A 21358-nucleotide genomic window follows, 5' to 3' on the forward strand; every position below is an offset into this window, starting at 1 on the left:
GATCAACTACGCTGCGGCTTAGTCGACACGCCTTTCTGCAATTGAGCCTTAAAATCGTGCTTGCTCGCCGAAATTGTGCAGACTCGAGTTCGCTCGGCGTGATACTATGTGAGGGAGTCTCGTGATCTGACGGCGACGGCCACTATTTTATGGCAAGCGCACATTACATGAAACATTTCTTGGCCTAACATCGACATTCGTAAACTTAAACCCAAAAACGACGTAGGCAGTTATGAGAGAATGCCATACTATGCAAGCACACAGTAAGAGCAGCAGCCAACAAACAAAAATGCACCTATGTAGCAAAGGACAAAGCCAAGTCGCCCTGATGACGTCATGGGAGCCCCGTTCGCAGCGCCTCCAGCGATCGCGCGCAATGCCAATAACGGGAAGTACAGAGGTATAGAACTCATGATAGAGTGAAGCTTTTGAAAAGCCCAAGCTAAATAAAAAGACTTGCAACGGACATAAAGTCAAGCGTTTGCTGTGAATGTCTTGGGTGAGTTTTGGGGAGCTAATCACAGAACGGGGGGCGGGGGGGAGGTGACAACTTTCTCACACAGCTTCGCCGCCTCTAATGTTAGAGTTGCTCGGGTTGGCATAAAACTACGAAGATTCTTATGTGTGCGTGGTTGCAGAAAAAGAAAAAAGAGCACCCACCATTTTAGCGCTCTCGGAGATCCCCGCGGCTATCCACATCCGCTCGGCGTCAGCAGGGCCGGTCAGCTCGAAGTGGTAGCCCTCTTCCACAGCTACGTATGAGACCAACATTTGGCAGCTTCCCTTCTCGATGCATCCTTCGGGAAAGCCGAAACATCCTTTGGTCGCACCGCACGCCTTCTGCATTTCATCCATGCCACCCTGAAATAAAAGAAGAAAAAAAAAAAGAATGCCGCAGCAGGAACGTTCGATTTTTCCGGGTGACTTCTTTGCATAAATGCATTTAAATGAAATTTGCGCGAGAATACGACGACAAAGGAAATGGGTTGTGCGCGAGAGAGAGTGTGTGTATGTCTGTGTGAGATAAAGTTCGTGTAATAACCTCCTCTGCATCTCATCGACAGTTGCAGACGCCCCAACGCCATCTCGAATAGAGCGCAACGAACTAAGCCAGACACGCCGTCTGGTATAACATATGTCCCAAGCAACGTGTGCCCAATTATGCGAGTGTCGTAGCGCGGCTAGTCGCGGCGCACTGGCTTTCTCTCAGGCCTGAAAAAAAAGCTTTTATGCAGCACGTATTGCGCAACTGAAAGCTAGGTGTATTGGTAATTTTTCAGGACGGTCTGCAATTTCCCATTGTCACTGTTGCTCTGAATATATTGTTCGAGTAGTTGATTATAACTAATGATAACAACTTATGTAAGTAAGCGAAATGCAAAACAGTAGCCAGACTTGCTCCAAGCGGCGGCAAACAACGTTACTTTGGTTCTCTACAGCTACGTGGCACTGGCATGTTTCTTTTTCTTTTTTTTTTTAATGTTCGCAAAAATTAGGTGGCAGATCTGCTGTAACGTCTCGAAGACATAGCTACGAGAAAGAATTGCCACGCTCAGGCACACGGAGAAGCAAATTGTCGCTATGCAACCTGACAGACGCACCGACGCTTCGAGGCGCTAGCTCGTACAAGGGAAGGAGTGCGTTAAGATTGTTATTATCTGTTATCATGCAAGCGCATGTAGCCTAATAGATAACTTCTCTCACTCTTGAGCCCGAGCATCTGGTTCAATCGGCCACGTAAGTATTTTTTTTTTTCTTTCTTTCATTTTTTCTTGTGGAGCGTGAGCTTGTGTGACAAACCCCTTTGCATGTCTCATCGGCAACTGTAAACACCTAGATGCCACCTCCAGTGCAGCGTACAACACTAAGCTGCACGTGTCGTCTGGTATAAACGAAGCACTTTTTCACGACGCAAGCGGCCGCGGAGCAGACGATTATTCGGACGACGACGGCGAAAGAAAATGAGGGAAATTGCGAGAAGGTGTGCAACTACAGGGAATGCTTCGCAGTGGGAATAGGGACAGTAATTATCCCTGCACAACTCACCTGTGGCTCCTCGTTCCCTTCGTGGTTCTCGTCCTCCTTCGCCAGTGCCTCGACCGCCTTGACCTCGTGGTCGTTTTCGTCGACCGAGATTATCGGGGAGTCGATCGTTCTGGGCGGCTCGTCGGCTTGCTGGCTCTCCACATCCCGAAGACGCCCGGCTGACTGCGGCATTCGCGGTGCTTTCTTTCCCAGAACGACGGGATCGGAGACAACGTAGTGCGGAGTCGCCTCGCGCTTTCTCATAACCAGCGCCCTGAAAGGTGGAGAGTTGCGGGAGTAGACAAATTAAATTGTGGGGCTTTACGTGCCAAAACCACTTTCTGGTTAGGAGGCACGCCGTAGTGGAGGACTCCGGAAATTTCGACCCCCCTGGGGATCGTTAACGTGCACCTAAATCTAAGCACGCGGGTGTTTTCGCATTTCGCCCTCATCGAAATGCGGCCGCCATGGCCGGGATTCGATCCCGCGACCTCGTGCTGAGCAGCACAACACCATAGTCACTGAGCAACCACGGCGGGTCATGGGAGTAGATAAGCAAAAAGCGATAAGCAAGTCTCTCTAAGCAATTATTAAGGTGAGTGAGAGTCATCTGGAAAATCAAGATTTGTTTTTTTCTCTCTCTCTCTCAACGTGTGTATTGTATCTGGAAGAGGAGAAGAAATACCTGAAAGAAAGATCGGAAAGTTCACGAAGGTAATATTAGCTTTTCAGCTATGCATTTAGGACATATTGCAATTTCCGAAACTGAAGGCGACCATTAGTGAAATTATGTCCTCTGAGCAGATATAATTAGACAAAGGCAACTTTCGCGATACTATTTTAAAAATGCTAGTTCCAGTTATGCTTCTCTGAAGCGTCCCCCTGGGAGTTTGGAAAGAGACCGGCATTTTTTAAGGGTGTTGGCCTTAGAATTGCCGAGACATGAATGAGAGGAATCTAAACAAGGACAATTGTGGTCCTCTGTTTTTCCTTCAAATAAAAACCATCAGATTTTGATAAGGAAGAATGTTTATTAATAAATGCCAGCAATTTATAGAAGAAAGTAATAGTGTATTCAACTTAATTCATTAAATTTGGGCGCACTCTTACTATGGGAAAGCTCTCTCGGCCCTCTTTCCACCTCTATATTCCCCACCTCATGGCCGGGTAGCAAACCAGAAACTCGCCTCTAATTAACCTCCCTGCCTTCCCTCTCTCGCTTTCTGTCTCTCTGTCGTTACACATGGTTTTTATTTCGACATGAACTCAGATGACTGACTTACCACCTCGTGTCCCAATCTCAGAAAGAGAGACTCATCAAAAAACGTGTTGGTTTAGAGTTGCAAAAAAAACTTGAGATCAACGCTATTCCTCGTTCGCGTACTTCTGGTTATTGTCTTAATTCCGCGCTGCGAATTTGCATACCACATCACCAACTAGCCAGATTTTGACCCTGTTTGTCACGATCATTCACGCAGATTAACTCTCGAATTTCGTTACGCGACAAATCACTATCACTGTATAGGTGGCGTCCAAACTCGCGCCCCACTGACAGCTCTCTCTGGCTAACTGAAACTGATCTCGAAGGCTCTGCTTATGCAGGCTGCACGCGCCAGAAGTGATTGCGGGAGCCGGAAAGGCGTCATAGAGGCCGTGTTTCAGACACCATACATTACCAGAAACAGAACAAAGCACAGAGGTGACGCACCGGAAAACAACGGCACCCGTCCAATCCGACGGCGCCTCCCAAGTCGCCGTGGCCTTCGCCGAACCGTCTGCGCCGGAAATGACAGCCTGAAAAATGCAGTTGAAACAACAACAAAAACAACAAAATTAGTATTTAAAGTTGCACTGGGTCAGGCACGAAACGCTGCATCCGGGCCGGTCCGCCCCGGGTGCAGCACTCAGGGGGTCGCAGCTGGGCAACGAAAGGGAGTGGCGGTTAAGTGGCAAATAATTATTCGTCGCAGAAACGAGAAGGTTACGGGTACCTTTCGCTGTGTGGAACAGTGGCCCTGTGCTCTGACTACAAAAATAAAAATAAAAAAGTTGAACTTTGTAGTAGGGTGCCCTTAGCAAAGCTTAGCGTGCCTGGGTGCTTTAGAGCATGAAAATTAAATACACCTTAGAGACGTCCACCCTGAGAGGTAGGTGAAATGTTTCGCAGATACACCCGCGTAGCCTTTCGTGGTAACTGCTGTAGAAATACTTCCCCTCCGGGGCCCGACAGCGCTAGCGGATAGTGCCAGATTATAATAAATGTGTGCTTTAATTTTCTTACGAAACTTCTTTTAAAGCACCACACGTTCTACTGAGAGTGTATTTCATCCTAGTCACCTACAATTTCTGGCTCGTCTTTATTTTACCTTTTTTTTCAAGTTTCATCCTTCGGAAGTCGTTTTTTCAACTTTCCCTGAAGAACGCGGGTAGTGTATTCTTGTATATTACCCTACGCGGCTACGTTCGTAACGCGTACTGCATGTGGTTATGCACACGCCGTGCATAAACTTTGCATACACTGTGCATGAACATATCGCTAAAGGTCTTTCTACATGTTAAAAGTTTGCATATCTTGTGTTTTAAGCGCACGTTTAATCTGGACATCCATCTGACGAAAACGTTTTGCTCAGTTTATCTTTCGAGAAGCGTTCTTTTTGTCGCGGTGTTGTGGAAGTGTTCGGTGTCGCGGCAGGCCCCCGCCCCGGGTGCCGACGACCCTAGCGACGCCCCTTGGCTTGAGTCAGGATAAGGAAAATCAAAGGTCTCGATTATTAGTAGCCATGTAAAGCCAAAACACAATGAATCCAAGAACAGCCTCAAGGAAATTCATTTAGTGTTTCTTGCAGAAGCCAGCTAGCTAAAGCAGGGAGAAAGACGAATATGTGTACACCAACATCTCTGAGGCAACACCATTCAGCAGGTACAAAGTAGATGGCGCCTTATTTAAAGAAAACAACAGGAAACTAGCTGGCAGATATGATGCTAGTGTGGTGGGCGGCAATAGAGGAAAGGGTGTTCAATGTAAATCGAAGATGCATAAACAATGAGCTGCATGGGAGCGACAAAGAGGAAGCATAATATAGAGCAATGTAGAAGAGCAAAAAAAAAATGGATGAAGTATGAAGGTAAAACTTCCATGATAATTCAAAAGGAACTGGCCAACTGCTCGAAGCCAGGTGTGAACGAGAACGCGTCCGAGTCGGAGAACACATAGTTATCGAAAATTGACTCCTGTGTAAGGTGTCGAAATGGTGCCGAAACGATTGACCATACCTGTGGCAGAATGTCGGTGCATCGATTAAATTATAAATGCGGAAGTAGTTGGTTTGACCGAGGTCAGGTTTTAAGCACAGTTGGGAAAACAATTTAATCTGTGGTGGAGACTACAAAGAGACGGCTTGAAGAATGTTAAAGTAAGAAAAGACAAAACGTGCGATGAAGCGAACTTTCTCTATTGGATGATATTGACTAGAGTATAAAAACTAGCTACGGAATTAGACAGACCAGGAAGGTTGTATATGACGACGACTGGCGGAGTTTAACACCACAAAGAGCGCTACAACTATGGAGCAACGAAATAATGGGGATTGGTCGGCACGAGATAACGATAATAGACAGATTATCAGTTTATAAACGCAGAATAATGACGCTGGTGAATAGCGCCACGTGAAAAAAAACTTTGTAAAACAAAAGAAATTAAAATAATTGGTTTACTGGCATGTGCCACCACTCCATTGCTGTGTAGCAGCAGCAACACGGCAGCAAACAGAGAGGCTACACCAATGCCCGGAACATACAGTTTGTAATACAGATAATACTATAGGGGACTCAGGCGCTGCGATCACTAAGGTACCATGAGAATGATTTTAAATACATGAATTTGTCTTGTCTTCGTGCTTGTTCCTTCAAACTTCCTTGCGACGTTTTTTATTACGCTTTCTTCTTCTAAATTTCTAAGCACTCAAATATTTATAAACATAGCCAACCAAAGGTCCCCAAAATGAATTGGACTCACTCAGACTCATTCCCAAATTCCATATTTTCCTTAAGGCTCCTTCGGACTCAGGCACAGCAAAATTTTACTCAAGCAGGTTCACCAGGGCTCGGAGTAAACAAAATTTCTCTTAGCCTCGCTGCATCAGACTCAGACTCACGGATCTGTCTTGGCCTAACTGAGCATGAGTGAGTCGACTCATGAGTTTGCAGAACTATGGTCTCTGCCAGCATCGTTTGCCAGTTCTGGCATTTGCAACGCAATATTTTGATGCAAATTATCAATATCCTAAAAAGTACAAAGCCGTTTGAAGCCAGAAGGACAAAATTTAGACAGATCCATTAACTAACCGCCGTTCCCATGCTGGCTGAACTGCTACGCTTGCAGTATCTGTACACGCTAGCACCAGGTTTCTATCTAGTAACATTTAAAAAGAAACTTTACTTCTAGTATGAGCGTTTTGGTAGCAGAAGTTTCTTGACGCAAGGCTGAAATGGTGATTGATGAGTAAGAGCCGGTACCTCGGTGACACCGTGTACAAGAGACACTCGAAGAAGTAATGAAGTAACGAAGTCCTGTGTGGCAGCCAGGTACTAGTGTTTCGTGCGAACGACTGATCCTGCTTTCGCAGAAATAGCTATCCCAAACGCTTTCAGTAGCACTGCATTTTTATTAAAGAGTCTTTAGTTTCTTTTGAAGTGTGTAACTATTAATACTGAGCGCTAAATTTGCAATGTAGCTTCAAGGGTAAAATACATGAAGCGCTTCATTCGTAAGTGCTCCTTGCCATTGGCTTGCCGCCTTCGCTAATGTCATGCACGACATCAGAATCGACCGGAATTCGGTTTTACGAGAACATTCTAGCCTAAAAGCGTTTCTGTTTTTTTTTTTTTTTTTTTTTTGCAGCCTTTGCAAAAAACTTTGCAGTCGATGGGAGCCGGTTTCAATGTCACTGTTCGTGAGAGCAGATGCAAATCAACCGCGACGTTGCATCTAATGCCAGCGAAGGTATCAGGTAACGCCTGCCAACAAGCAAACTGCCCTAACGAACGAAATGTCTTTGTAGATTGGGCCCTCAGTACGTTTGGCATCACGATCCACTGACATCTGGTCTTACGAAATGCACCGGCGTAAGAACGTCTTTACGAATATGGACTCCGACTCCTTATTACGCGAACCTGTGCACAGAAGCAAATGCAATATTCAATCAACTGCGATAGAAGTCAGCTCATACGTGGCTAATAATGTCACTCGTCAAATCTGTTCGCTACTTATAAACGTATCACCGTACAGTTAGGCGTAATCATTGGTGGTCGCGTACACCCGAGAATCTGCAAGGTTACTAAGGGCCGAGCCCTCATTGAGACGATATTCACTTGCTATAGAATTCGCGGAAACATTCAACATATTTCGGATGCAGTAGGCGTGTCTCGTGCTGAGAGGTAGCACGATGACAGCGACGACCCGTTGCAAAATGTTTCACTAGTAGAACAGCTAAGAAAATGTACGCGTGACGTAAGGTTAATAACATGTGTTAGTCACTCACGTTCTCGTGGCCACTGCAGGTGTGGGTCCGGGTGCTGTCGTCCGACCCGGGTTTGAACTCTCCCAGCACCAGCGAACCGCGTTCATTACTTTTCCTGGCTTGAATTACGAAGCCTCGGAACGAACCCTCCAGGACCACTGCCCCAAAGACAAACACGAAGGCGAAGAAACGAACCGTTGCCCATGATACGTTTTCATCATCATCATCATCATCATCATCATCATCATCATCATAATTTTATGTCAACTGAAAGGACGACGGCCTCTCCCAGCGATCTCCAATTACCCCTGTCTTGTGCTAGCTGATCCCAACTTTCGCCTGCAAAGTTCCTAATTTCATTACGCCGTATTTCTGCCGTCCTCCACTGCGCTTCCCTTTCCTCGGTACCCACTCTGTAACTCTAATGGTCCGCTGGTTATCTGCCCTAAGCACTACATGGCCTGCACAACGACTATTCTTTCTCTCATTGCCAACTAGTATATGGCCTATCTCCGTTTGCTCTCTGATCCACATCGCTCTCTTCCTGTCTGTTAACGTTGCGCCTGACATTTTTTGTTCCACCGCTCTTTGCGCGGTCCTTAAATTTTGACCCATTTTACTGATAGGTTTTAATGGTGTGCAAATGTTGGAGATCTTCATTACAGTACGAATACAGGTGTTTGGAATATAAGCATTTTGAAATATTGATATATGGCTACTTCTTGCATTAAAATATAGCCGAATGTACGAAGTTATTACGACTATGGGAACCTGCCTAACATGGAAGAAAAAGAAAGGTACATATTATGGTACACAGAGCGCATTGAATGCCCTGTGAAAGTTATTCAGAAAGTTCTCATATCTGTCATATCTTCTCATATCCGAGCTGTTCTGATGAACGGCGCTCGAAGTAACATCGTGCATACTGAAGTAAATGAAACTGAAGTAAGTCGTATTGAACGAATGCGCTTGATGTTCTGTATTTCCCCCCCACAGCAATACCTACAAAGCTGCTGTGGGTATTGCATATACAAATAAAATAAATAAATCATAAATCTTTTTTCTACCCACTTTCGCCTTCACCTTTCTTTCTCTTTAGCAGAAAAAATCTTCCATATTCAATTCGGCGTTCCAAGCCTTATTTTTCGATGTTCTTATTCGATTCGAAACTTCCGCTATTCGGACTTAGTAATTCTTTTTTTTGGATGAAAGAACGTAAAAACACTGTGTAGTGGCTCAAGTAGGAATCTGTGGCTTATTGCTTTCCCGCAGGTTCTCCCTTGTTTCCAAATTGCAGCGAAACCAAGTTGAACAGCGGGTGTAGACCAAAGCTAATAGGGGTTGTAATCAGAGTCAGGTCGTGCTAAATGCTCATAAGTTAACTAAGCTTATCTGCTCTGGGGTGAAGGCTATGACGTGGACGGCTCGGTGTGTTAGTTTGGAAGCAGCAGTGAAAAAAATAAAACGCGATGTCTTCGCTCCTGTGTTGTCTCACCTCGGCGCAGGCTACCGCTGATATTTCAGCACTCAGGATGGGAGTTTAACACGAGCTATGGCGTCGGGCTGCCTTACCCTGACAAAACTTGACCCGCTAAGGTTCCAAACCTTTCGTTTCCAAACCTAGTTGCACAGGCGAGTATCATGCTGGCCACAGAAAACGAATACATCTGCATTATCTACTAGTCATATATATATATATATATATATATATGAGCAGAAGGGTACAGCCGAGGGGACCTGATTTGATTTGTTTACCACAACCCATATGAAGCAGAGAGATAATGTACATGTAGTCGACGGAAAGCATAATGGAACTTATTGGTAGTGCTTAATTAAAAAATTGACATAATAAGTTGAAGAGGAAATGAAAGAGGGCGAAAAATAACTTGCCGCCGATGGGAGCCGACCCCACAACCTACGCATTACGCTTGCGACGCACTACGTCGGCGGCTGTTATAGCATCGGCATTCTTCGGCATTTAGGTATGTGAAACCCTGAGAGTGTTATATCCATTGCGGCTGAGGTAGAACGTTTTTGCCACATGTCGCCATGTAGCACGAACTTTATGAGCAGGCGGCTGGCAAATCCTATCTGCAGGCATCAAACCTGCATATTCGATATCACTATGTAAATAAATAAATAACTAAATATATATATATATATATATATATATATATATATATATATTATTATTATTATTATTTTACAATACTGCCGCTCTCAGCCGAGAGCCTAGCAGACGGACATGAACACTTTCTTTTCCCTACATAAATACATGTGCAAGCTATACAAAGACTGAAAAAGCAACAATATTCAACAAAATACAAAAGATAAGGTAGATAAGCTATACAACAGAACACTAAACAAAGCAGAATAAAAGGAACAACAACCGAGGCATATCATAGTCAAAGCAAAAACGTGAAGTATTTGGAAATAAACAAGTGTATACATTTTTTTTCTAAGTACTGTTAGTTTAACATAAAGAGAATAGGGAACAAACATGAGAAATCGTTAATAATCTCTTGTTATGAGCTACAGTTGTGAAATGAACAGGGATAAAGAATTTGTCGCTGTTAATGACGAGTTAAGTTCATTCCATTCTCTGATTACTCGAGGAAAGAATGAGTACCTGAATGCGTCATTAGAAAAGGAATACTCGGTTAGCGTATGTTCATGTTGATGCCGTGTTATTCTAGATTGCGAATATGAAATGTATCGGGTGATATCAATTTTATACTGACAGCGCAGCATTTGAAACAGAAATTTGAGTCGACCTTGTTTCGCTCTCGTCGATAATGTGTTGAGGCCTGAGGAAGCTAAGAGACGTGAAGGTGAGTCAGTAGTACGATATTTGTTATGAATGAACCTTGCGGCTTTTCTTTTGTACACCTTCAAGCTGAGCTATGTTAGTTGCTGTGTAAGAAAACCAAATTGTGTTAGCGTATTCTAAAATAGGTCTCACAAATGTTTTGTAGGCCAGAAGCCAGAATGTTTTGTAGGCCAGATATATATATCTGTGATTAACGACATGCATTTGTTGCAAAATGATTCAGCATATCATAGCTTCTATATCTACGCTCACCTAGAGTCTAACAGTTTCTTTTTTACTAATTAGCCTGGGTTCCGTAAGAACCCTTTCTTGCGAGACTCAACTTTTTGAATTTATTACTGACTTGCGTTCTCACATGAACTCTGACTTTCCTGAGGCCTTTGATCGTATAGCTCATTGCCACTTGAATTTTAAAGCTATCATCGCTAACACTAGATTCTCGCTTCCGCTAACATGGCGCCGAAATTCTCTAAGAAATCGGCAGCAAGTTACTGTAGTAAACAATTCTTCAGCACTTTGTTACGTTTCCTCTGGGATACCGCAAGGCCAGCGTTCTAGGCCACTCGCTCTTTCTCATCTACTCTAATGACTCGCCGGACAACATATCTTGTATGCGTACGTTTGCTAATAACAGTATTATTTGCCGTCCAATATACAACAACACTATTGGCCATCTCGCCCTTCAACAGGACCTTGAACGTATTGGTGAGTGGTGTAACACCTGGTTAATGACTTTAAACATCTTCAAGTGCAAACTATATAATCAAGTTTAATGGTAAACTTCATAACTCTAGCGGTCTATATAATATTGCTAACAACATTATGGAACATACTAAGCATTATAAGTAGCTAGGCACAAACCTAAGCCCGAAACTTTCTTGGTCCGCACCCATCACTTCCATCTGTGCTAACGCATCAAGGTCATTAGGCTACCTTCGCCGTAACCTGCATAAGTCTACCTCTAGTATATGTAAACAGGTTTATGTCGCTTTAATGTGACCGTCGCTTGAGTTCACCCCCTCAATTTGGTCCCAATATCAACAATATCGTATCAACGTGTTAGAAGCCATTCAGAACCTAGCCAGTCAGTTCATTACGCATACATGCAGATACCCATCCAGTGTAACGGAAATTAAACTAGACTTTTCACTTGTGCCATTAATTACTCATTGTGACATTGCGCTATTATCACTATTCTACAAATTCATTCCCACCAGTATGACGTCCTCTATACACCTTAATCGCGCTCACCAAACTTCACGCAGGCTGCATACCACCTTGGCTTAAGCGTCCACGTACAGCGATACCGACGCATTTAACTTATCTCTTTCACGAGCTATCCGTTTGTGGCATGACTACCGCATAACCTTCCATCGAAGCGAGATCATGCAAAGTTTTGCGTTATTCTCAGAAAAATGCATCTGCACTCCAAAATCTCATGTTTTTGAATTTGCCACGTTCACCATTGCCTTTGCCTATAGAAATGTTCCCAATACGAGCATTTTTTTGTCTTCTTTACCTGAAAACGATCTTTTGTCATTCGCCTTTATTCTCCGAAGCACTGTTGCCGTGGAGTTGATGTTTATTTTTCGTCGTTGCATTTGAATGCTTTTGTTTTTGTTTTTCCTCTCTGAATGCTATTGTTACTGCCTTGCTTTTATAGTGGATCTTGTTAAGTTATTGGGTTCATTGGCAACTTTCTGAACTAATCGATGTTTTACTTTGTTAAGGTGTTTATTTTAATCTTTATATATTTACTGTACTGCCCCCCTCACACAATGCCCAACGAGAGTTCTGTAAGGTACTAATAAATAAATAAATAAATAAATAAATAGATAAATAAATAGATAAATAGATAAATAGATAAATAGATAGATAGATAGATAGATAGACAGACAGACAGACAGACAGACAGACAGACAGACAGACAGACAGACAGACAGACAGACAGACAGACAGACAGACAGATAGATAGATAGATAGATAGATAGATAGATAGATAGATAGATAGATAGATAGATAGATAGATAGATAGATAGATAGATAGATAGATATTATGTTAATAAATAATACACGCATCGCGAATATAAATATGCTGGTGCTTTGCAAACTCCTTCCTATTTTTCACCTTCGGCGCTGCGGTTGTCCGGGAGCAGCTTCACCACGAGCTTGGCTTCATCACCGTCGTCCTCCCTGATGGCGCTGTTGTCGCTTTCAGACCGCGACTGCGACGCGGACGACGTTTCGAACGCAGCGCACGGATCCTCGGGAGCCCAACCAGTGTGGGCGTAGCGAGTCATCAAGGAAATAAAAATCAGGTAGCTGCCAAGGGACATCATCTTGCTGCGCCGTTTTTCAGGTTCCGTCCGTGTGCAGGGCAGAAGGCGATGATGAAACGAATAATGAGTAAGACTGCAAGTCGGCCTAGTTCGAACAGATTCATCTTAAAATTTATTGTGCGCAAAACAAACAGGGACGAAGAATAGAAGCGCTCGTCCTTGTGTTTCTTCTATTCTTCGTCCCTGTTTGTTTTGCGCACAATAAGTTTTAAGAATAATGAGTAATGATTATTCGCTGGTCCTATGGGTTCTGCGGCATACTATTTGTCTCAACACGCACCCTCTGTCAGGCACTCACACTTTCTTTGATCATCTCGATTCATGGAAATAGTCCGAGCATTTGTACTGTTTCGTAGAAGGAAACAAATTTATGATAAACCATTCTATCAAACTATACCCCAGCATAATTTATCACATTATCAAAATCCTCTGTTACCCCGATCTTCCATCCACCTAAAACGCAATTTCAAACTCACTCTATGTCACTCTGTTGTTCATATCAGCCTACTTACAATTAACGTTGCAATAGCCACCAGTTCGAATTTAGTGTACGTAAATGTCGAACAAACCTGACCCTCCTGAAACATTAAATGAGCTATGCTTGGTTCTTCGCAACTTTTGCTGAACAATACCCTGGTATGCGTCTGACATGTAATGCGGAACTTGCGTGGTGTACCATAATGCCCAATAGACAGCAATCGTACTGCTTGATTAAATTGCTCATTGTTCGATCGTTCAATCGATTGATTAGTTCGTTAATCCGCTGATTGATTGGGTGTATAATTAATTATTAAATAAATAAATAAATAAATATTTCATTAGTTGATTGAGAAATTAATGTTCTAGTTAGTTACTTATTTGATTGATTGATTGATTGATTGATTGATTGATTGATTGATTGATTGATTGATTGATTGATTGATTGATTGATTGATTGATTGATTGATTGATTGATTATCCAGCATGGTTCCAAACGCGCGCACAAGTGTGCAAATATCAAGATAGCAACTTTTTAATTCCGCCACCATGAGAATCACTCGATCTCAATGCTATCGCACCCACGACATTGTGCTCACCAGCAGAAAACTATGCCTACAAAAGCCATCGCATCAAGTTAGCAACAAAACGAGATTTGGCGTAGGCGCTCGCCTCCAACTGACCCCCATAACCATTCCCCCCTGAAGTTATAGTCTTGTAGTCCCCGTCAGCGAACAAAATCAATAGCGGTTTGAACCCCCCACACGCAGAGGAAGACAAGGGCGTTATTTATCGGCCGTTATCCCGTTCCACCGCTTACCTGGGAGCGAGCGGACGTCAGCGACTTTAACTACCTCTTCTTTCATTTACTTTTCCAACCATTCGAATGAGGGAGGCGCCTAATTTTCCCGGCCAGCATTTTCCGCAGTAGTCGGAGAACGTTACACTCATTTATTGGCGAGTCATCTTTTGGGCCTTTAAGATTATTGCCATTCATGCTGATGAAACATTATGCAATTACCATTGTGCCCACGCACGACGTGCACAGCAATCGGCAGAACAGAAGATGAGAAAAGAAAATATGAAGAATATGAGTCCACACAAACACAGTGAATGCATCTTAGAGCGGCTAATTTTTCAAGTAGTCGCGATGGCTGTAGAAAGCACGCCAGCGCTTCGCCTACCGTAGCTCGTAAAAAAAAGAAAAACGATCCAATTTCTTCTTCTTTTTAATATTCTTCTTGTAAACCACTATGAGCCCTATCGCAAAGACTGTAACCCGTAAGGCTCTAGAAAAGCTGTTAAATTTTCTGTGTCAATGGCTCATCGAAAAAGTTCGAAACAAAACCAGCGTGCAAGCAGCGACGCCCGCCCTTTGTCTTAACCTGTCCAGACATGCACAATATGTTTGCTGCACTTGATACCTCACGCACATTATGAACGTTAAGCACGTCATCTTTGTCGCGTCTAACTAGTTTCTCATAATGAACGAGAAGAAAGCAAAGAGAGGGGTCCGATTTTTATTGGTCGTGTCATAAGAAGCCAACAGACACACCAAAGATAGCATAGGGGAAATTACTTGTGCTTACTTATTGAATTAAAAAGATTATAAATTAATGGAATTGAAAATGGATGCAGAAACAACTGGCCAACAACTTGTTCTTTCATCCACTTTCATTTCCATTAGTTTATCATTTATTCGATTAATTACTAAGTACAAGTAATTTCCCCTATGCTCTCCTTGGTGTCCTTGTTGGCTTTTTATGATGTGGTTTCTCATAAGTAAGAAGTGTGTGCGTATGCATAGATTCCCAGCAGAAACAAGAAAGAATTATCATAAAAAAGGGGCAAATTTAAAGCTTTACACCTTCTACAAAGCTAGTTTTGAATTCGCCGTTTGACAAGCGCAAAGAATTTTTCCGTTTTCTTCCGGACGTGGTTGAAAGTGGACTTCGACAGAAAGCATGTCATTGGTCACGGCGGGACGTCACTGGCACCAGGGGTGCAAACATGGCCTCCGTGATCCGGTGGTGCGCGCGCTATATCAAACACCGCGCGCTGTCCCCTGTCGGAGACCACAGTCCAGCTCTCCCAAAGGCACTGCAGGAAATTCCACTTCCCTCCGGTTACAGCAGGACTACGTCAACATGGCAATAAACTAACACAATGGATCGTAGAAAGACGTGCGCCCCGCTAAAGGGAGTAAGATATATCAGTGGGCTAGTTGATGCGCTACTGTTTGCATGAGTGACTGTGCATAAGAAAACGCAAGCCACAAAAGTAAACCTTCAAAATTTCGGGGTTTTGGGAACCAGAACCACGACCTCCTTATGAGGTACGCCATAGTGGGAGATTTCGTATTAATTTTGACCACCTGGGGTTTCTTAAAGTGCACTTAAATGCACGACCACTCAGGTCAACAATTGCAAGCACAACAAAAAACTAAGTACGCGAGCGTTAATTGCAATTCGCTCCCAACGAATTGCGACTGCCGTGGCCGAGATCGAAACTGCGAACTCGGGCTCAGGCGCCTGACGCCATAGCCATTGGACTATGTATACCACGGCAGGTACAAGAAAACACGAACAGGAGGATTTCGCTCGGTGTTCTACTGCGGAGTGAGACCAACTACTCAATGGTGCGCGGAGAAAAGGTATTTCCTTCCGACTGTGTGCAGCACTTAGTGATTCCAGAAGGCCACCAGATCATTCAAAGCGACATATTACACCTCCCGCTTGTGTTTCGCCGCAACTTCCCACAGGGAACACTCGGAAGACCTGCTGTGCAAGTCCTAGCCCAAATACCCAAGGAGGACACTGAGGACCTCACCACCTAAACCATCGTCTGGACCGGGCCACGCTCGCATCACGGGTAACCTGCACGCCGACAGAGCAGATCGGGACCTCGTACATAACCGACCACTCATCACGCCACTGAAGAAGACCCAGACCCAGTTGGCCTCGAATATTCAGCCATCCTGAACGACCACGGAGGGAGCCGCTTACGATATCCACCACCCCGTCGAAAGCTAAAGCTGGAGGATGCCGCTGCCTGGCGTAGGCTCCAGACAGGCACTTACGCGAACCTACACGTATTACCTCGCATACACCTAACAGCCTACAGGGACGAATGCCCGTGGTCCGGGGCCCCACCAGCCCTGTACCACATTACGTGGGAGTGCACGCTACACAACATAGAACACCACGAGACGGACGCCACGAGGCAGCAACGGGAGGCACTGCTGTCTAGCTCGGCCCTCGACGACCACCTCAAGCTGATTCAGAGAGCGGAGAATATGGCGAGATCCGGCAAAGGCCTGAACTAGGGGCCCGGACCATTAGCCAGGCTAAACCCGCCCTGCTGCCTAATCATCGCTATCATCGTCATCCTCACCCCTGCCACGCACCCCCCCCCCCCCCGCCGTCGTCGTCTTCTGTGGTTTGTACGTGTTCGTACGCGTCGTCACTTACGCATACTTGCAAACAATTCTGCAGGTATTAGGTGACGTGCTGTGTTGTTAAATGTAATACGCATCTCATTCTGAAGAAGTGAATTGCTTTATCTAAGAGTCAGCAAACTTGAGGCAACGAAAGCGTTGTCTGCGTTTGCGGAGTTCCGGTTTTAGCAAATACCTTACGGAAGTATGAGAAGATGGACGAAGCATAAGTACGAACGAGCCGCAATAAAGGCAAGGTATACTTATGGCAACGCATGTTTCCAATACGGAAACCATCACGGATTTTTTTTTTTTCGCAGTGAAACGTGGACTTCAGGCCACGAGTCTCTGCTGGGAAATTAGGGAGCCGACGCCTCAGCCCGAGCTCACGTTCATTAGGCTTTCTCAGAGGACGCGCTAAGGTCGAAGGATGAAATCCGGAATAAATACAGCGATATTTTACAACTCATATTACAACACTACAGGCTAGACAGAAGAACTTACCCGCCACCTCGCCAAAGCTTAACTAAGGAAGAAGCAGTAACATTCAGGACATTGCAAACCAACGCCCACGGTATCTTATTGCATCGAATTTCACCATATGAACACTCATACATCTGCAAGTACTGTGATGTCTCAAACACCCTTTGTCATATGTTATGGAGATGTGTACGAAAACGCGGCACAGTAAATATCCGAACACTAACTGAAGAGCAGCGGGAGGCCAAGCTGCTAAACGACTTGGACCCGAAGAAATAGCGCAGCCTGATCGAACGGACATTGGAGATGGCCATCGCCCGCGGCAGCCTGGCATGAGCAGGCCGCCCATTTAGGGCGCACCGTGCGTTTGCTCAGAATAAACGTTTGTTCTCTCTCTCACAGTGAAGCGTTACGGCGAGCCTCCTGGTATTGTGCACGACGAGTCGAGACCAAAAGACCCCTTCAGTACTACAAGCGGCTTTTAGACTATTACGTAACAGTTTAGTCACTTGCGTGTAGGATGTGTTTCCGCCGATTCTGTCCAGTAGGGACAAGTAAATAAATCACCGTCGTCGATGGAAGCTGCACAACGATTGGTTCATCTGCTCACACAACAGAGAGTTTTAGCTTGTCCGTACGCGAAATTTTCGTTCATGGAATGTTGCGGTTAGCCACGACAAACTTGGGCAGCGGGGTTGGCGGCGTCATCTTTTGTCACAAAGCTACCATTGCAGTAATTAATCATGTAATGCTTATATGCTGGGGTAAAACGTCAGCAGCGACGCAATCTACGATGAGCAGTCCTTTTGTTTTACATTCCTTCGTCGAAAACACCCATGTGACACACACACACACAAAAAAAAGAAACGTCTCACGTGGTTGTTAGGCAAAACGCCGCAAGGTGTCGCTGGCCGCGTTATTGTGTATATGGCTGGCTCCCTTGGGAGCATGTGCAATAACTCTGGTTTTGCCGTCCGCTTACACCGTAACCCGGTAAAGAGAGAGCAAGGTGCTGTTATACACGACATCAGGTGGACTCTTCCATTGCAAACGTAGATAAGAGGCCGCTATCAGACGAGTTTCTTTTAGGTCCTTCGTCTAATGCTAACAGCCCAGCCTTGATAACAAGTGCCGCTATAGCCTTTCTCCAAGCCACTGGGCTGAACGCACGGCTTTAGAAATGCCACAACTCTATGAACTTGTATATACGCATACCTTCCTCATAGCATCATCTCCATTCATCAGACCTTTTCCTCCCCGTCCCTTTTAACCAGTGTAATGTGGAAGGCCAGAGAAAGTTATAGCTCAGGCTGACCTACCTGCCTTTCTGTAAATAAAGCTCTCTCTCTTTCTTTCTCTACGCGACTACATCACTGAATGCGCTACCAGCTTTGAACCCGACGCGACGCGTTCCATCAGCAATGTGAAGGAACAGTTCTTCCCTTTTTCATAGTGCCCACAGCAAATAAGCAAATTGCGCATGTAGTTTAGACCAAGTGACTCAAATATTCTTTATTAGATATATAAAAAGGCGTAATAATAGAGATTAGGCTAAGACAAAATTTATTCGTTATGTAATCGCGAGGACTCACCACAATATGCGTAAAGAAATCCTCCTACCACCTTGACTTTCTTTCAGTGGACACAGCGACAGCTTCGAATACAATTGTATAATTTTGACACATTTATTGGCGGGGCATCATAATTCGCGACTCAAGGGCATATGAGAAGGAAGACCGAATTTTAGGCAACTATAACTCGTGATCTATGGATTCGAACCTGACATGCTAAGATGTAATCAGTAGGCTTCCCGTCCAAAATTTAGTCTCATGGAACATTTCTTTTTGTGCGCGGCGAATGTGTTTACGCACACAAGCCTTTAGAAAGCAATTTGTGCAATTTCTTTTATGTTGCTCGAGGGAGAAATATAATTTCCAGAATGCCGTTAAGACGGTGCGACAAACAATAAGACATGAGATAGCTTTGTACAGCGCGACTGTTTCGGACACACCGTTAGACAAGCTGGCGACGGGTGTCGATGTTGGCTAGATGGCGCTAGAAGTTCCAGTGTCGTCTATAACAGTACGCTACGTGGTACATAAGTACGCGGATGATGTCAATACCGGCAGAGCTAAGACCCCTGAATAAAACTTGCAAGAAGTAGCATTCTTTGTCCCCCGCCATCTCCTCCTTCTGGTCTCCTCGCCACGCAGGTTTCCCATGACTCTCGCCCTTTCGGTTAACGCGTATTTTTTTTCGTTTCTTTTTTTTTTTGCGGTGCGCGCGCGTAAGTTTACACACGTTTTACATACGCAGTTTGTAGCGTACTCGGCGTCTAATATGTGAATGGCTGTCGGCGCGGAATCCTATGGGATGATGGGCCAACCATATATGCGAAACGCCATCTCTCCCCCTTTCTTTTTTTTTTTCCTGCAGACTAACGGCCCCGCAGATCCATAGCGGCTAGCTTTGAAGCAGGATTAAATGGTGGTGGCGGTGTTCGAATCTGAATAAATAAATTGAGAGCGTGATAATTCCCGATTTTTGTAGGAAGCAAACGCTGGTTCGGCTATCGGCTTCAGCCCGTCCCATGCGAAATCGGAGCTGACAGGATCCCTACAACCCCCTCGCGACGATTCGAAATGTACTCACCCCGGGTGTACTGCTTGTAGGCGTGGGTTCATGTTGGTGTCTTTAGATTAGCCGTAGTCTTTTTCCTTTTTTTCTTTTTTTAGTTACACGAGCATCGAGTGACACTCGTGCTTCTTGCGCAGCACTTCTGGTTCACCTGCTGAGACCACCGGGGACGAACTGCAATCTATTCAGAAAAAAGACAATTTGAAAGAAGAGTACAGTAGAAAATGTATTGGTTGAATTATAGACATGTTATCAGAGCGTAAGTTGAGTTACAAGTTCAGTTACTGAAGTCTCTGAAATAATCAGAATTATATATCGCTGAGACGACCGGGGACGAAACTCAATATAAATCGGAAAACCTCGAGAAAAAAATAGCACAGTAAAAAATTCGTCGGTTTCATTATAGGCAGGACATCAGAGCATAAGTTTATTTACGGGTAAGTTACGAAAGTGTCTAGAATAATTAGAATTAGAAATCACTGATTGCGGCCCACCAACGCACAGAATCGTAGGCTTTAGAGACCCGCCACGAGAGCACGACTTTGGCGAATTTCCTGAAAACCCGGAAGTAGAGAGAGTAAGTAATGACGCCACTAAATACGTCGTCACACGCAAGAAGGTGGCATGATATTTAACCGGTTAATTAATCGAAGACAGTTGCCTCCGAGTTCGGTTCGTGCGTTGCGTTCGCCTAAAGTTAACCTAAAGAACGCCAACGCCGAAGCGCGAGTGCCACTGAGAGAGACCCAAGTCAAAGATAAGGATCGCCTACCATTTTCCTCCGGCAAGCAAAGCACGAATGACATCTATCACGCCCAGTATGATTTGCAACATGCGAGCCGTGGCTCCAACGACACTCTCGAGAAAACAAAAGCGGAGAGGACATCGCCAGTTGAAGAATGCGCCCCCCCCCCCCCTGTTTTCCGTCGTCTGCTTCCTTCGCGGAGCGGTAACACACTGGGCCCACCGAGTAGCTATCACTCCATCGCAGATAAACGAAAATGACGCGAAAGAAAAAAAAAGAATCGTTACGAAGCTATAGGGCTTTGGCTAGGTCAGCGTGTGTCATGACGAAGCACTCTGCGCTAAGGGCTGAGGGCTTACGGCCTGCTCTGCGGACCACTGCATTATCGCTCCGCGAAGAAAGCAGACGGCGCAAATCAAGGCGGTACACGCATTTCTAGAATGCGCGAAGCAGTCTCCCCATTTTTTTCTTTTCTCGAAAATGTAGCTGCGGCCACGGCTCGCAACTTGCGGCTGATATTGAACGCGATAGTACGCCCGTTGACAAAAGTTTACGGACCACGGGATCTCCGAAAACATTCAATTCCCGAGCAGCCTGCAAGAGTAGCCAGTAAAACTGTACACGACAATGTTAGCACATTCTAGTCGAGGCCCGAAATGCAAATACCACGAGACTACGTTGTCAGGTTGCGGAGATATTCAGCTTTTTCCCAGATTTCATGGTCCGTAATATTTTGTCGCCGGTTGTACACAGAGTAAGTGGCAGTCGCCTGTTCATATTACTACCTCGTCTCATCTACGGCGAAAAAAGAACGAAGCAGGAATAATACACATTAAAATGGCAACGAAATCTATTGGTTCACTCCTAAAC

The 21358-nt window shown here is 44.7% G+C and overlaps 1 protein-coding gene across 1 annotated transcript in view; it reads right to left on the reverse strand.

Moving 5' to 3' along the window:
* The window catches only part of LOC126517467 (putative ferric-chelate reductase 1 homolog), a 59865-nt gene extending 47191 nt beyond the window's left edge, over nucleotides 1-12674 (reverse strand). Inside the window, exons 1-5 of the mRNA XM_055064653.2 lie at nucleotides 12503-12674; nucleotides 7566-7702; nucleotides 3734-3819; nucleotides 2047-2299; nucleotides 661-861 (exon numbers count right to left, since the gene is read on the reverse strand). Of these exons, the coding sequence (XP_054920628.2) occupies nucleotides 661-861; nucleotides 2047-2299; nucleotides 3734-3819; nucleotides 7566-7702; nucleotides 12503-12674 (849 nt within the window). The remainder of the gene's footprint in view (nucleotides 1-660; nucleotides 862-2046; nucleotides 2300-3733; nucleotides 3820-7565; nucleotides 7703-12502) is intronic.
* Between the last annotated feature and the right edge of the window lie 8684 nt (nucleotides 12675-21358).

Source organism: Dermacentor andersoni, chromosome 11 (assembly GCF_023375885.2).
Source record: "Dermacentor andersoni chromosome 11, qqDerAnde1_hic_scaffold, whole genome shotgun sequence".
Taxonomy (NCBI): domain Eukaryota; kingdom Metazoa; phylum Arthropoda; class Arachnida; order Ixodida; family Ixodidae; genus Dermacentor; species Dermacentor andersoni.